Below are 16,549 nucleotides of genomic sequence, written 5' to 3'. Positions count from 1 at the left end.
ACACAGATATCAGTTAAAATGGGCAATTTCATAATATTTTATTGATAATTTGGTACCAACAAACTATAAGGAGGAAGAAGTCTATAAAAAAAACAAGAACAACTTTTTCCAGCAAAAGATAAATTATAGTTTATGCTTAAAGCCTGGGAAAGTTTATGAAGTGTTCATTCCTTTCATAAATATTTGATGAAATCCCACATGTCTAGAAGGAAAACATGTTACTATTATATCTTTGTTTAAGTTTATTCTTAAATCAGACAATATTATAGAAGCTGGCCTTTCATAATTTCAGATCACATCTATGTTTTCAGATTCAAAGTTTTTAAACCAGAAGATAAGCATAACTCTTCACATTACATGGTAATGAAGTCCTAGAGAATTTTTGTTCCTGGTATGGTTTTATGCATTGATGTATGTATTGTTTCTATGGCTTTAATCAATATATGAAGAAAAATTAATTATACAAAAGTTTATAATTATGTCTCTCTCTCTTTAGTGATAAAGTAATATCAAAAATTTAAATCTTAATACTAAGACTATTATTTTGAATTATTTCTATTTTTTAATAGTATTGTACAATTACAGTTCATACATTTTCTTTTATTTAAATTTGATCTAAAAGTGTTATCTAAATTATAAAAGAAGAATGAAGACTGCCTATAGAAGATTTTGAGTGTAGCACAGTATACTTTTGTAAGGATAACACATAAACAAAGACAGTTAAGGTTGGAATGTTTAAACAAAATATTATTTCTTGACTCTACTGCCATGCTGGAAGTTTTCTTTAAATTTCATTCAAGCTCTGACATTGTACTAACAAGCAAAGAACACAACAAATAGAAGGTGTTGATTGTTAAACACAGAGACAAGTAAAATTAATTAGTAGATTAACATGACTTGTCGAACCTTGGCGGACTTCTTCAGTTGTTCCATTGACCTTTGGTACTTGTACTGTTCCAGCTGCGATGTGCAGTAAAAATGTTTAAAACATGCAACATTGACAAAAAAGATTATCAAAGAGCATTTCTTAAAACTGTTGCACAGTAATAATAGTACAAGAAATGTATTATCATTGTTTTATTATGGTATAGAATTATTAGAGCAGAAATCTGAGTAATTATATTGTGTATAAAATACTAATACACTTTGCATACAGTGTTATTATATACTATACTGACTATACAAGTTTTGGTGGAAAATTTAAGCCACAAAGGATTTTCATAGTTACTTCTTGAATATCAATTACAAGTTTTAGGTTTTTCTTGTGTGCTTTGCTGTGTAATAATATCCTTGATTTATATAGCGCCTAATGTAATGAAACCTCTAAGCGCTGAACATTATTACTTCAGTCATTTTTTTGGGATCAAACACGTATGGAAACATACTTCCATAATGCAGCTAGTAATCAGCGCAAAGTTGTGTCTTGATCTAACCGGGTACCCATTTATACACCTGGGTGGAGAGAGGCAAACGTAAGTAAAGTATCTTGCCTACAGATACAAGCAATGCGGCGAGAGTTGGATTCGAACCTCGGTCTCACGATCAGTAGTCCAACGTCCAACACACGCCCTCACATAAAAACTTGTTTTATTTTCAATTTTGTGGTGAAGTGAGCTAGAAGCTAACCTCCTTATATGAGTCTACAGTGCTCTTATGTTGCAACATTTCAAAATCATTTGCAATAAAAACTGTATTCTAGTTCAGTATAGTAAATAATTGCAATTAAAGCGATTGACTCGCAACCTTGGGTTACATACAAAAATTCAATACAAATAAAATATAGCACAATTATCATCAAATTAAAAATCAATAGTTATTATTGTATAGATTTTTAATTCTCTTGAAATTTTGTAGGAATTAATTTCACTCTACCAGCTTTGTTGGTCTGTACCGGACTAGTGCTGCAAGTCGGTACAATAGCAGATATTATAGCACAAGCGTATATCACAAATTACAACACTGTAGCTTTGGAGGAATATTGAGTAAGAATAGGAAATTACGCTATAGTAATTAATGAATGTGAAAATTCTAAATTCAACAAATGGTATATGTACCAAAACGCATGCAGCATATGCCTGCCAAAAACATGATTAACAGCAAATTTAAAACATGCACTAAAAGTATGAATAACATATTTTTATTATCTTCAATAGTGTTTTAAATATTCGATCACTCAGTGCTTTACATTTTCATTGTCTCAAGTAAGGTGTATGTTTAGTGTTAACCTGAATTAAGCAAGGTTGCAAGTAAACCACTTTAAAATACATTATACTGTATGATAAGTTAATTAGATCAAGTGCTGTACATTTGATTAATCATTATAAAAAATAATATTGTAGATATCTAAATTATTAGTTAATTACATAAAACATTACTATATTGAATGTTGTAATCTAATGTTATAACATATCATATTTGTTAGGTTTACATATAATAACTAAAAAAACATTGTTAAATGTGCCAATTGTGTGTAAATGTGCAGCTAACAAGTTTGTAATCTTTGTATTGGAAAATATTTTTAAATTATCAGGTTACAATTTGTCCTAATTCAATTATACATGAACTGAAAAGTAGAAAAAGTGTTTTGTTAACCATACCTTGGCTGAATTCTTCAGTTGACCCATAGATGGGTCATTTACGCTCTTGCCAGCGGCTACTTTAGTTGCAGATATCAGGTCTCCAAGGGCACTAGTCACATCTTTTACGGCATTGATCAACAATACCTGATAAAAAACAATATATATACAATACCTGATTATTTAATCACAATTTAGCAATTTCAGAATATTAACAAAGATATGTTAATGTTTTGGTAAGTACTGATTATGTATTCCGAATATTTATGATTGATGCTATGCTAACATTTGTTATGTACTCATAAAACAATGTATTTTGGATTTGTCCTTAATCTATTTTTAATATACAGTAGTCTTGAAATTGGCTAAATGGAAGTCTAAATGTTGAAACGATTTATACAGTTATTTGAATAATTGCGAATTCTGAAATGTCAGGCTAGATTTCTATACAATTAAGCACTTTGCAGCCATTTTCATGGTCTTACATAACATGCACTTTGCATAGGTAAATCTAATTAATTTGTCCAGCATTTCTACATTTGCAATAATTTATAATATCTTTCAATTGATATTTAAAGCAGGTGAGACACAGCTTAAATGAACACAAGTATGAACTTCAAAAAACAAGACTAACATATGATGCTTATTGCTAGCATTAAAAAAAAGTCTAAAAATCTTGCTTTTCTCTATAAAGAGAAAAAAAAGAACACTATTTCAAAGGCTGCTACACTAAGACAATAACGATCGATGATCGTCCTAGTGTAAATGGGCCTATAGAAAGAATTGGGATTCATTGAATGTTCTATGATACAAAGTAGGTCTAATATGTTATTGTAATTGTAATAAAGCCTTGTGTTGTAACTTAGTAAGATTATCATGCAAGATATCCATTTAGCAGTGTTGCAAAGGTGAATTTTTATCCATTTTATCACTGTGGTTGTGTATTTTTAAAGTTGTATTGAAATAATTTGTACATGAGTGATGTCATCAATGATAACAAAAAAAAACCCCATTTATTTCAACATAAACATAGTTTTATGTTTCATCATTGTTTAAAACAGAAAAAAATAAAATAAAATGTTTTGCTATTATGTTGATGAAAACTAAAATGTTTTTGCATTCTTGATGACAATAATGTTCCAACATGACAGTGATATTGATAATAATGGAAAAAGCAAAAGAAATCTATTTATTTTTATTTTGCATCATTGCTCTTCTTGCTTCTTGTTATTTATAATCTAGTCTTAAGGTCTGTTCAGACCTACAGTACAAAGTTATCCCTTCGTATCGTAAGCGGTGTACAACTACATAGGTCAGAACCACCCTTTACTACAATGATCTTTCATTCGTTATGACAGCTCAAGGTTATGATACAAAATAAATTTTGACCTACAACCAATCAAATTTATTTTACTTCACTGCATACCAGATGTTAGCCCAAATCAGTTTCTAACGAAAGTGTTAGTTAAGTGAGTCTAAACACTTTGCTGATACGACGCTATTATAATATGACAACTCCATGGATCTGAACATGCCCTCAGTAAAACGCAAAATATTCTCTTCTGTTATCTTATTTATAGTACTAGGTAATCCGCCCATACTGATTTACAATATTTGATTTTATTGTCTTTCTTTATGTGTTACAGTATGTTTGTAAAGGCTAAAACATGATATAACATGACATGATATATGATATTCATGTTCAACGACTGTATTCCTTAAGGAAGTTGAAACAATATAATATAGGCCGTGATTCTTTATTTCTTTTTTATCAAAGTGTTATTCAATCTGTTTTAAGCTTTTGCTGTGTTACTTGGGTAAATGTTCTAACAAAGAAAAATTTGAGTAAGTTAAACAGAATAGTTAGGAATGCAAGCAAAATTACTGGTGTCGAAATTAAAGGTATCACACAAATGTGTAATGATGGAATGATATCTAAATTAAATAGTATTTTAGCTGATGAATCTCATATTCTTAACAATAAGTTAGTAGTTACCAGATCTGGAAGATTACCAACAATTTCAGTAAAAACAAATAGACATATATTTTCATTCTTACCTAGCGCTATTAGACTATACAACAGTGAGTTTCAAAGATAGGTCTTTAGGTCTGTTGTATTTTTTATTGCTGATCATTTGTTGTTGTTGTTGTTGTTAGTTCCAAGTTGATCACGAATGTAAATATTATGTATGTATTGTTTTGCTTGTGTTTTTCTGCCAAGAAAACAATTATCATTATACTATGTATGAATGACTTAATAAATCGAATCTGAATCTGATTTATTGTTTCACATAAACATTCAATCTGTGTCTAATAACATTGATATAAATATTTAATAACAGAAAAACAAAATAATAAGGAAGATGTTTTGACCAACTCTGATGTAAATTGGGATTTGAACCCAGATGTTGGCACCTTTGATTTTAAACTCGCAAACATTTTGCTACATAAATCCTAGGTCGGCATCAATTTCTAAAAATTGCTGAACTGCATAGTGAAAAATGAATAAAGACTAATTTTTTTGTGGAGTTGTAAATGTTTGGTAATAATATTGTCTTAAATATTTCTATATTAATAAAAAAAAAATGTCAGCATTAAAACTACTATAAAATTAATCTAAATTAGCAATTTTCCTTATATTTTTCTGTAAGAATCAAGTTAAAATTTAAAAATGTTAAGAAATATACCGTTTGTTGACAACATTTTAAGTATAACAACTGAGTGGAGAATTTCTATAAAGTAAAATGTTACTCAAAATCAGTTTGATATGAAACTTCTTTTCTAGAAACAACTAAGACCTACAGTTTTAATCAATGTGGAAAGAGCCGAATAAAATATTTTATAATTGTGTTTTCTTATTTTGTATTTCTTTGGTCTTATATTGTCTAGGCCCGGCAATTGGCTGCGACGTAAAAATGACACTAGCCAATCGCCAGCCAATAAAGTTGGCTCTATCAAAAGAAATATTTATAGATAACAAACAAATTGCATCATCAACAACACTTTAATCATGTATATTTTGGCATTTGTTTGTAGTGTCCATAAGATCCATTAAACATTAAAGATGTATTGTCCCTTGAAACCCAAAAATTTAAATTGGCCATATCAAAGTAATATTAAAGTTATTCACTTTAAGTCGAAAATTTGAGCCAAAAACAACCAGTTTACGTAATTAACAGGTAATTTAATTTGATTACATTTCATCTGGAAAATCGTCGCGAACAAAAGTAAACAAAGATTTCAAACCACGAGTATGCATTATGCATGATGCTAATTAGGATTGTTTACAACCTGTCATGGTTGAGAAGGTGTTTTCACACAGATTCTGAGGAAGTTTAATGATTAGGTATACAGAGTAGCCAAACAAGCGCGTTGCATTACGAGATATGTTTTGATCGAAAACTGGAAGCCAAAGTTATTTTTTGAACAAAAAAAAGTCTGTATTTCAGTTAAATGATTTTTTTTTCGACAAATTTTTGGTGAAAGTTAATAACTATTATGATACTTCAAAATGACCCACTTTTTTTCAAAATCTTTTTTTTTATAATTTGTTTGGAATTAGTCAAAGGGACAATACATCTTTAAAACATTTAATGCATGATTTTGGATAAAAATATAAAACAACTCCAGAAAAGCGGGAAAGACATATTGATTCAATATTTCGACCTCTTATTCATGTATTTGTTCATCTACACTGTTCCATTGAATTACATTTTTAAGCTTCATCATGGGTGACAGAAAGATCACAAAATAGGCACATGTATGTAATAAAACCAAAATTACTCATTGATATAACAAAACATCAACTTGTACAATTTTAATTAAAATTTAAACGTATACAAAAAGACAATTACAAATAAATTTACCTGTCCTTCTACATCAGCACCCCCTAGAGTAGCAGCTCCTAGTTTGACGACATCAGCTAGCCTTGTTATAGTTAGTACAGCCGACTGAGCAGCATCAGCTAGTTCTTCCTGACTTGAGGCAGCTCCAGATACCAGAGTCTTTGTATCTTCCACCAAAGCTTTCGCCGTCTTCAAAATACTCTCTCTGTTATAATACAAATATCGAGATGTAAATTGTAATTGCATTGGACTTACCATCCATATTGTTTTACCACAATGTGCAAACAGCTTAGTATCTGACTGGACGTCTTAGCAAGCCACAGGGAAAGATTCACCCAGTCTTGCTTGACTAGTAAACTATACAGACCTGCTGTACAAGCCAACAAATCCTGTGCATATGATTTCAATTGGGGAAATTTTCCGAGTCACCTTCTCAGGAATGTTTTTTTCCTTTCCTGAGAAATTTTACTAAATTAATAATTCCAGTATGATTGTGGCTTAAGTTTAATCATCAAAGGCCTACAGGATTTTTTTTTCCATTTGAAATTTAAAAACAGGTCTTGTTTGCTTATTTTATACAATAATTCATTTAGACATTTTTTACAGTTTGTTCTTAAAAATTATTAGAATTGATTTGTCAATTATAGAGATAGAGAAGAGATTAGAAATCTTTGATATACCATACTGATGCGGGTATAAGCCCATACTCGGGTATAAGCCCATCCCTGACTTTTGACTAATTTTCATGAAAAATGAGGCACTCGGGTATAAGCCCACCCATTAATTCGAAGATCTATAGTGTGTGTCGTAATACATTATTTTGTATTTGGCGACGTCCATACACCGAATACACCTACCTTTGATCATAACCAAGCTAGGCTAATATACGCTAGGCCATATGAGGCCTAGCGGTCCTGTTTTGTTTACACTCCATCGCGGTCGAAGATCGCTTCACACACGACGCTACAAGTTGCCAAAACGGAAAACCACTATTTGGTATCGGCTGCCATAAAGAAGCTTATTAAATTTCTTTGGTACACTTCTATTTAACGAACATTGTATACTTGCTTTTCTGCTTGATAAATTCTTGTTCAATTGATTTTTAAAATAAGATATTCTACGATAAATTACACGAACTATAAACTTAATTTTCCGACACTCTACACCTCGTATTTAGAGGCAACGTCGTACACGTGAGGGCGTTCGCTCGCATGGTGGAATACACAGTGTACATGTGCTGTTTTTGACGATCTGCATTTTTGGATCCTCGGGTATAAGCCCACCCCCCAAACTTGACGTGATTTCATGTTCAAGGGGGGTGGGCTTATACTCGCGTCAGTACGGTAAACGCTGTCTAAAACTAAATATAGATCATTTTCAGCAATATAAAAAAAAATAAATGACTATATTAAAATCCAACCTGTGATCAGCAAATGTAGTGCCGTCTGGCTCAGCATTGAGGGTGCCAGCTGTGGCAAACATGATGGTGGTGTCCAGATCACCAATAATACCAGAAACAGTACTGTACGCATTGATACAAGCCTGGGTTCCACGGGAACCAGCAGTAAGTGCTGCCATTACAGTGTTTGCCTATTAAGGTATGTACAAATTATATTTATGAAATCACAAAATAATTATTGTGTTAGACAGGAAATAGGAAATACCAAAAGTTGCTCAGATTATGAGTGACTAAGTCACTAATTTTTAATTCACACAAAGTTCAAAATGAAAAAAAGTACTCTTTTAATTGTTGTGTGCTTATTGTAGGTATGGACGGTTTTTGTTTTTTTCAAATATCTTTAAAGAGGGAAATTTAGCCCAGTAGGATAATTGATATCCAGGGCCCTCTTTAAAAAAAATAAGATACATACATATTTACAACATACAATATATAAAAAATAACGTAGAACCCTTTATATCTGTATTGTTAGGCTATCCCCAAGTATTTTTATAGTACCTTTTCTGAGACACTCCTGGCACTGTCTACTAACTCTCGTTTGGCAAGTGAATCGGTAGGGTTTCCTTGGACCATTCCACCATTCTTGACTAGATCCACGGAAGCCCGTCCAAGATCTTGAACACTGGATTTAATTCTTTGTCCAACCTAAACAAATTTAAAATAAATTTTTTTTTTTAATATGTTTTCAATATAACACTAAAGGAATTAAACAATTTAGAAGGGACTAATTTCTGTAAAACAAACATTCTAGCCAACCTCTATGGGCACATTCTGTTAGATTTGGATGGTGTCCCCTGTATATGGGTTCTACAGACTGGAAAACTTTATGACAAACTAACTTGAAAAATACAAATAGATATTGGCTAATTTGTGGTCTAGTTGTTTAACTAGGCCTAATGAAATTGAATGCCTTCAATTAAAAATGTCAATATGTTGTCAGAGCCTTTGGTCTGGGCATTAATAACCCATCCTTATGGGACACCAATATTCAGGGATACCTTTCTTGTAGACCAAACGACAGGCAATACAGTACATCTTTTAACACTATTTAGGGGACACTCCTATTAAACAAACATGTTGCTGTGTCCCCTAGGTGTCTCCTTAATGAGGGTTTCACTATACAAAGTATACTTAAAATAGTCTATTTGCAAAATTAAATGATTATATATAAATAATGCTACTTTACAAACCTCTGGAGATGCATTAGAACGAGCACCACGAGACTCATGAGCCAAATTTGCATATTCATGAGAGAGTGAATTAGCTAAAGTGCCTAATTCGCCTACATCACTGTTGGATTTACCAACCTATACAAAAGAAAATAAAAATATTATATTATTTTTTTTTTTGACTCAAACAGAAAAATAAAGGATGTATATAATAATATCTGTTTGGATAAAATTATTGAACTCTTTTATTTCTTAAACTTTGTCAAAATCTGCAATGTGTCTTCTGCTGAGATCTTGGGGAATGTTACCAAAACATGGAATTGTACAGATTTCGAAATTCTAAAACCATTGTACTACGATCATATAGTAAATTGTTAATTTTTTTTATATGCTTTACTATCATTATATGTATGTTTTTTTATATCATATACCTTTTTGTTGACCTACATATGACCTCATGAACCGGTCCACTATATTTAGAGGGTTACACTAATATACTGAATCTAATTACAGTTAAGTAAACATTTTTTACCATGTCCTGAGCAGTTTTGATGATTGCTTTACAGCTTTTCACCATACTAGTTTGGTAATCAACAAAATCACCATCCATCTCTGTTATATTATCATCAGTCTAGATAAAAAAAACATTTAGAATTAAGGTGAGTATGCTACTGCCATGTATTGATGTGTGTAAACATTGTTGCAATCCTTGGTCTGATATTAAATCATGACATCAAGAGGTTCACAGACACAATACCTATCAAACATGTAGACATAGCCATTACAAAAAATGAAGTGAAATTTGCTTTTTACACTTGGATACTTTTTGTACAATGGTTCAATTTAAATATACGACTCACTGCAAAAAAATATATATACTGATTATAATAATATAATTTTTGACCCCCCTTTTTTTAACCAATTGAGAAATAATGAAACTCACAACAATGATAGCTTTAGAAATAGTTTCCATCATTCCAGCCACCATGCCAAATTGACTGGCAGCATCCTCCAGAGTGTTGTTAAGATCATCAACTGCTTCCTTCATTCCTTCTGCGGACTCTTCAATGGCACTATGAGTGTGTCTAGCCTGCAAATCAACAAACATTATTGTACTCACCAATTGATACAAATATTATGTTTAATAAAAGAAGATAAATTAAAAATAAAAAAAGAGTCATGATTGAAAAAAACAATCTTGAATTTGATCTCAGTTTGTACAATGATCACAAATGTTAATATTTATAACTGAGATTCTGGTATGTAGTCTCTTTGTATTAAACTTGTATTCAAATAAATGAACCTCAGTCCGTCTTAAAATATTCACACACTTTTTAAGACCCCAATGGAAACAATTTCTTCTGTATAAGGATTAATTGGGTTGTCATCTATTGTGTTTATTGTAATTTACGGTTTTTAATGTACTTGAAACAAAAACTTGAAAGTAAAAACTTCTCTGGGATATCTTTTGTAACTATTTCTACCACATGGTTCACAGATTGCCATTTATTAATCTTTTTGTTAGATATTTCAAGAAATTCTTATGTGAAAAATTCATTATTTATCAAATCACTTATATTTATCTTTTGGAATGGATTTTGATCCAAGATTTAAAGCAAAAAAATACATCCAAATAATTGCTTAGGCAATTTAGAAAACTGACTTCGCAAAATGGAAACGATAACAATGTTATGATGATTTTTTTGCTGAACATATATGAAATATGATCTCTGACCTAGATAATATTCTGTAATTTTAATAATAGTTTAGGCCAGTAAAATGTGGGATAATAATTTGAAATGATAAAATACCTTTGGATTTCCACCACCCTCTCTGGCAGCATACAAAAGTTGTAGAGCACATTCAGCTACGGTCTTTGTCTGATCTAAAAGTGCCATCTGTTGTTGAGAATTAACACATTTGGAAGCTGCTCCTATTGAGTTTTGAGTAAGTGGGTCAAAGTAATTAGCCATTGTCAATACCTGTAAACAAAGAAAAGTGTAGAGTAAATTGACAAATTTCTGTTTGCAACTCATGTCAATTGGTTCAATGTGATTTTAAAGATACTACCAAAATAAAATCCATGTGTTTTCTATCATGATAACTTAGCAGGATTCAAATTCTTTCTGTAGTGTTATTAAACTGATTGACAGAAAATATCTATAATTTTAACTTCAATAAAGTTTATTTTGTCCATCAATATAATAAAATGACAGGTTCTACTAGTATTGTAGAGCGGAGTTTCCAAATGATTGGACTTCTTTGCCCAGAAATATTTGGACAGTTCAATCAAACTTTGTTAAATGCAATGGCTCTCCAAAATTCCCATAGTCATTTTTGACTGAAGGATACCTAATGAATGAATGAGATATTGTATTGGAAACTATCAAAATTGCTACTAATTTTTATTAACATTTGTACATACCTCATGACCCAATTTTTCAGCTTGACCTTTGCCAGCTTCAGCAACCTTACTAATACTATCTTTTATAAAGTCAGCACTGTTAGCCATTTGTTCAGTGTAGCCCTGAGTACAGATCAAAGACAACAATTAGAAAAACTATGTAAGGGGGATTTTTTCTGTAACAGGCCAACATGCATTAACTGTTAATCCTGAAAACAGTTAACCTAGGAATTACAGTTTCAACCGGCGTAGGTGACTGTGAGATCGGAGGAAAAACCTCTCTTTTACCACTTCCAATAAAACTATGATGTGCATGGTTTCAATGTTAAATAGAATGGTAAAAGGCCACACATAAGCGATAGAAATGATAAATAGACAGATGAATTTGACTGTTCCCTGAGTAGCCAGCAAATATCAATGATCAAAAATCACCTTTTATTAATAGTAAAAATACATACATTTTAGACATGCCATGTCGATGATATGTGATATGCTTTGTACATTGACCATCAACATCAGGCCTTTTTCAGGTGTGTTACAAATTCTTACTCAACACATTCAGGTGTATACTGTTAACACATCAAGGGCCTGTTACGAGTGATATGTGATCACACTCACGATATGTGATCACACTCGCATGTCTCAAAAGAAAAACCCTGTAACACAAGAATAATGATCATCCCAAAGGTAGATCCAGGGTGGGAATTGACAACTTACCTGTAAATTATTATCATCAACTGGTGCCAAGCTTTGACTGATGGCAGCCAGTGAAGCCTGATCTAGATCACGGATATCCTGGTTAATTCGTTCAATTGCCTGATCACATTCATGTTGACCTGGAGCACGATCCCTGACAACCAAAAAAAAAAATTGATCTGATCACTATGCATAGTGATATCATTTATTATGGAAAAAATGTATTTAAAATATAAAAAAATAAAAAACCACACCCAAGTAGTGCATGTCCTCTTAAAATGGAAAACTAGTACCCTAAAAATGTTTTCATATTTAGCGGTTTTATAGTCAATAGAAAAGCAAGCGATTTGCATAAACTCTATTATTACTGTTATATTGATTTATCAATTGACCACAAATGCCATGTTTGAATAAGAAAGCAATGCGGTTCTGCTGGATACAATGCTGATAAGAAAATATATGAAATAATTTGGGAATATCAATAATGATGATGCTGATTACAATGTAGGATGACAAAAATGATGGATGACAATGAATGTGGAGTGAGGAAAAAACAGATAACAATGAAGGATGATAAAAATGACAGTGAAGATGGTGAAGAAGATAGTGATGATAATGAAATCTGTTACTATTAATTGACCTTAACACTGAAAAGAATGGGAGCTGGTGATCATTAGATTGAACCGAACATAATACAAAAACCACTTAGTTCACCAATTATGTGACGTACAAAAATTATACTACAGTATAAAGAAAGTTCTAATGATTATAAATTCTTAGTAAAAGAAGTATAATAAACCTATTTATAGCAATGTATAAAGAAAGAAGATACGCATTCAACATATGGTTTTACATACAGCTTATAAAATAAGAAGTCTATATCTATCATATTAAATATTTTTATAAACAATTCTATATCAATGAGACCCAATGGAAAAGATATTATAACTTAAATTAGGGTATAGGAATAGGTTATGAACTCATTAGAATAAAGAGGTTTTCATTCATGAGGAATTCATTACAACAAGCATGTTTACTGTACATTGGTTATAATAATTGCATGGATTCTAATTTTGTACGAAACCTGCTTGGTCTACTAAGAAATTAATGTTATCGTTTAAATGCACAAGGTTATACAAGTGAGGGGAGGAAAAGAATTACCACAGGAAAACAATTTAGTTACCCAACTATAAAACTTAAAAGACCACAAACAAGTAATGAGATGAAAAATAAAAATTGAGATAAATAAGATTAAGAGGTTGATGATGTAGTGTTGTCACAAAGCCTTTAGAAAAGTTTGTGATTTGTTTATATGGTGAATTGTGTATAATATACTTGACTGTATCTTTCAATATTTGTTGTGTCGCCAGTGTCAACAAACAATACATTCTGCAAATGGTTTATATACATTCTTCTGGCCAAGTAACAGTTTCAATTGCAGCTTGTTACTTAGCTAGGCATATAGCGGGGCATCATTTTATTATGTCATGAACTGGGCTTATTCATAAATGTTGGTTGCGTAATTGCTCTTGTTTGTTTAAGCATTTGATATGCGTGAGGGAAACACCAATATAAAGTATAGACAACAAGACCACTGCTAAAATGGTTGTAGAATTTAACATAATGGTTATCATTATGCATATTTAGGTTATCTTAAATTAGTATACTTATATAATTATTTGCAGGCCTAAACATTTATTATGAAGCATAGAACAAGTATTATATTTAAATAAGTATATAAGATTGTAGTTAAATCAGGGAGTTGTAATTACAACTCCCTGGTTAAATATTAAAATTGGTTTTAGTTTTTAATACCCATTGAATGTCAATTAAATTGGAAAGCAGCATCGAAACATACCCATTGTAGTCAACCAACAAATCATAATGTAGAAAGTTTAAAATAAAAAGAAAACCAATAACTGAAAATGTTAAAGCATCAAATTGTTTAAATAACTATGCTTACGAAGAATACTGTGTGGAACCTCTAAAAAAAGCAACATTAAACAAACAAAAAAATTAAATCTTCGTACTTAAAAAATATCTTTTTTTTTAATATGTGAGGGCGTGTGGAACAGTGTGTTGGACGTTGGACTACTGATCGTGAGACCGAGGTTTGAATCCAACTCTTGCCGCATTGCTTGTATCTGTAGGCAAGATACTTTACTTACGTTTGCCTCTCTCCACCCAGGTGTATAAATGGGTACCCGGTTAGATCAAGACACAACTTTGCGCTGATTACTAGCTGCATTATGGAAGTATGTTTCCATACGTGTTTGATCCCAAAAAATGACTGGGGTAATAATGTTCAGCGCTTAGAGGTTTCATTACATTAGGCGCTATTTAAATCCAGGATATTATTATTATATGGAAAAAAAATCTATTTTGATGAAATTTTATACTTTTATGAAATGTGGAATGTTATAGTTCCTACTGATTGTGATGACTATACTCCAAAATAAACAAAATAAAATTATGATGATTGTATTACAGTACTTTGCTTGAACAATATTATTGTAATATTATTATTAAATTATGAATATACCTTGAAATATACCTAATATTGATATCAAATTTAATAAATCAAAAAACGTGAATTAAAACACTGAATTACCAAATAAATTTCTCATATTTTAAAATATATAGTAGAGTTAGAAACATTTAGGACACCACTAAAGGGGACACTTTCCCATGAAACAAATATAGTGCAATATTTTTTTGGGTTCCCTAGGGGTGCCCTTAATAACATTAATTATGATGAATAAGCAATTTTATGAGGATAAAAACCATCTAAAATAAATTAAAATACCTGATGGAAGCAACAAGTTTCTTGATAGAATCTGAGACATTCTTTGAATGATTGGCCAGAAGCTGCCAAGTGGGCGGATCTTTGGGATTTGCAGCCAATGGCTTGGCAGTTTGAATCAAAGCACTTGAGCTTGCTATCATCATCTTTCCTGCAGTGATGATTGGCTCCATTGCCTCTCTAGCCTAGTTAAAAAAAAAGTTTCCAAATTAAGCAAATTTGTGAGAAAAAATATATTTACTTTTAAAAATGAAATTAGCTTATTTTTTTTAAAAATTAGGAAAATGCCTCATTGCTCTACATTTTTATTTTGTTTTATTCTTTTTATATTTTGCATAATAAAGTAAAATAAATGAAAATGAAATGACAGAAATGTGATATACTGTTGAATCTCCAAATACCAGACTCTCTGAAAACTGAGGGCTTTCCCAAAACACTTGTTTTTAGGTCCTAAATGTCTTTTATACCATTCATATGTACATTTTTAATAGCAGAATTTCTCGAAAATCATACGGCATATTCGTTAATATATATTCGGCTGCAGCACAAGGGTGACAAAGCAGGAGCTTTGAGATTGAAACAATTAGTCACCAACCTAAAGCATCATTAAAAGCAAATAGGGAAATAATACTGTTTTAATATATGATATATGCCCATAATAGACCATGGTGCATTATTGTAGCCTATTAAAGGCATTGTACTATTACAGATATAGATTATTAATACTGTGAGAAAGTCTGCTAGTAGAAGCATAACAGTTCATAACAAAAACGTGCATATCTATATTGTTGGAGAGATAAGTGAGATATGACATTTTGCAGAAGCCTGGATAAATGTGTATCTAATTGGCATTAAAATGGTCAGATTATGGCTGTCTATCAATCACACCCACACAACTTTTAAAAGTTCTTATGTCATGTTTTAAATTAAATAAATTTATATTTTCTAAATTCTTTAAATAGTTTTTGAATGGCAAAGATCTTGAAAAAAAAAAAGATGGACTTGCAATCAATTGATATAATTTTTTTTCTTCATTATTTTCTTTCATTATTTTTTATAAATTTTATACAATCATTAATATTTGTATGTTAATGTTTTGTCAACTTGCATTTTTGTGAGGGCCCCTAATGATCAGCTTCGGCTGGATGGACCACCCTCGTAAAATATTGTTAAAATAAATAACTTTTTACATGTTCATCAAATTCCTCATTGTGAAATTTCACTTTATGAAGTCTTATTGAAATGAATAATATCTTTAAAAACTTATTAAAGAATTTATAAAACAAAAATCCATTTTTAGTACCTGAGGAGTAATTTCTGCTGGAACACTAGCAAATTCTGGTGATGAAGCAAATGTGACCAATCCATCAACTGCTTCCAGTAATGGCTTAGTACTGGCAACGCACTTCTGCCTGTTATCCTCACTAAAGTTCCCATCTAGGGCCTAAAAAAACAAAACAAGTTTTTGAAAAGAATTATTTGTTGCAAACCAACAAAAAGATAAATCTATTTATTGAGGTAAAACATGTTATTACAAGAATTGTTTATCTTCAATCCAACATCTTTATAGTATTTACCACTATAGGGAAATGATGTA

General features: G+C 31.1%; 1 protein-coding gene across 9 annotated transcripts in view; it reads right to left on the bottom strand.

Annotated features, from left to right (window-relative positions):
• Positions 1–16,549, bottom strand: part of LOC140040658 (talin-1-like) — a 76,724-nt gene that overhangs the window by 21,949 nt on the left and 38,226 nt on the right. For 4 of the 9 annotated variants that reach the window (XM_072086749.1, XM_072086753.1, XM_072086752.1 and 1 more), the window contains 14 exons: positions 16,256–16,396; positions 14,956–15,137; positions 14,113–14,133; positions 12,171–12,303; positions 11,475–11,576; positions 10,861–11,031; positions 9,993–10,139; positions 9,582–9,680; positions 9,071–9,187; positions 8,379–8,525; positions 7,842–8,011; positions 6,443–6,626; positions 2,598–2,723; positions 907–960 (listed from right to left, as the gene is read on the bottom strand). In XM_072086749.1, the coding sequence (XP_071942850.1) occupies positions 907–960; positions 2,598–2,723; positions 6,443–6,626; positions 7,842–8,011; positions 8,379–8,525; positions 9,071–9,187; positions 9,582–9,680; positions 9,993–10,139; positions 10,861–11,031; positions 11,475–11,576; positions 12,171–12,303; positions 14,113–14,133; positions 14,956–15,137; positions 16,256–16,396 (1,794 nt within the window). The remainder of the gene's footprint in view (positions 1–906; positions 961–2,597; positions 2,724–6,442; positions 6,627–7,841; positions 8,012–8,378; positions 8,526–9,070; positions 9,188–9,581; positions 9,681–9,992; positions 10,140–10,860; positions 11,032–11,474; positions 11,577–12,170; positions 12,304–14,112; positions 14,134–14,955; positions 15,138–16,255; positions 16,397–16,549) is intronic. The other 5 variants (XM_072086751.1, XM_072086757.1, XM_072086756.1 and 2 more) reach the window with 3 other exon arrangements.

Source organism: Antedon mediterranea, chromosome 2 (genome assembly GCF_964355755.1).
Source record: "Antedon mediterranea chromosome 2, ecAntMedi1.1, whole genome shotgun sequence".
Lineage (NCBI taxonomy): Eukaryota > Metazoa > Echinodermata > Crinoidea > Comatulida > Antedonidae > Antedon > Antedon mediterranea.
The sequence above is the reverse complement of the archived record's forward strand: the minus strand, read 5'-3'. Positions and strand labels throughout refer to the sequence as shown.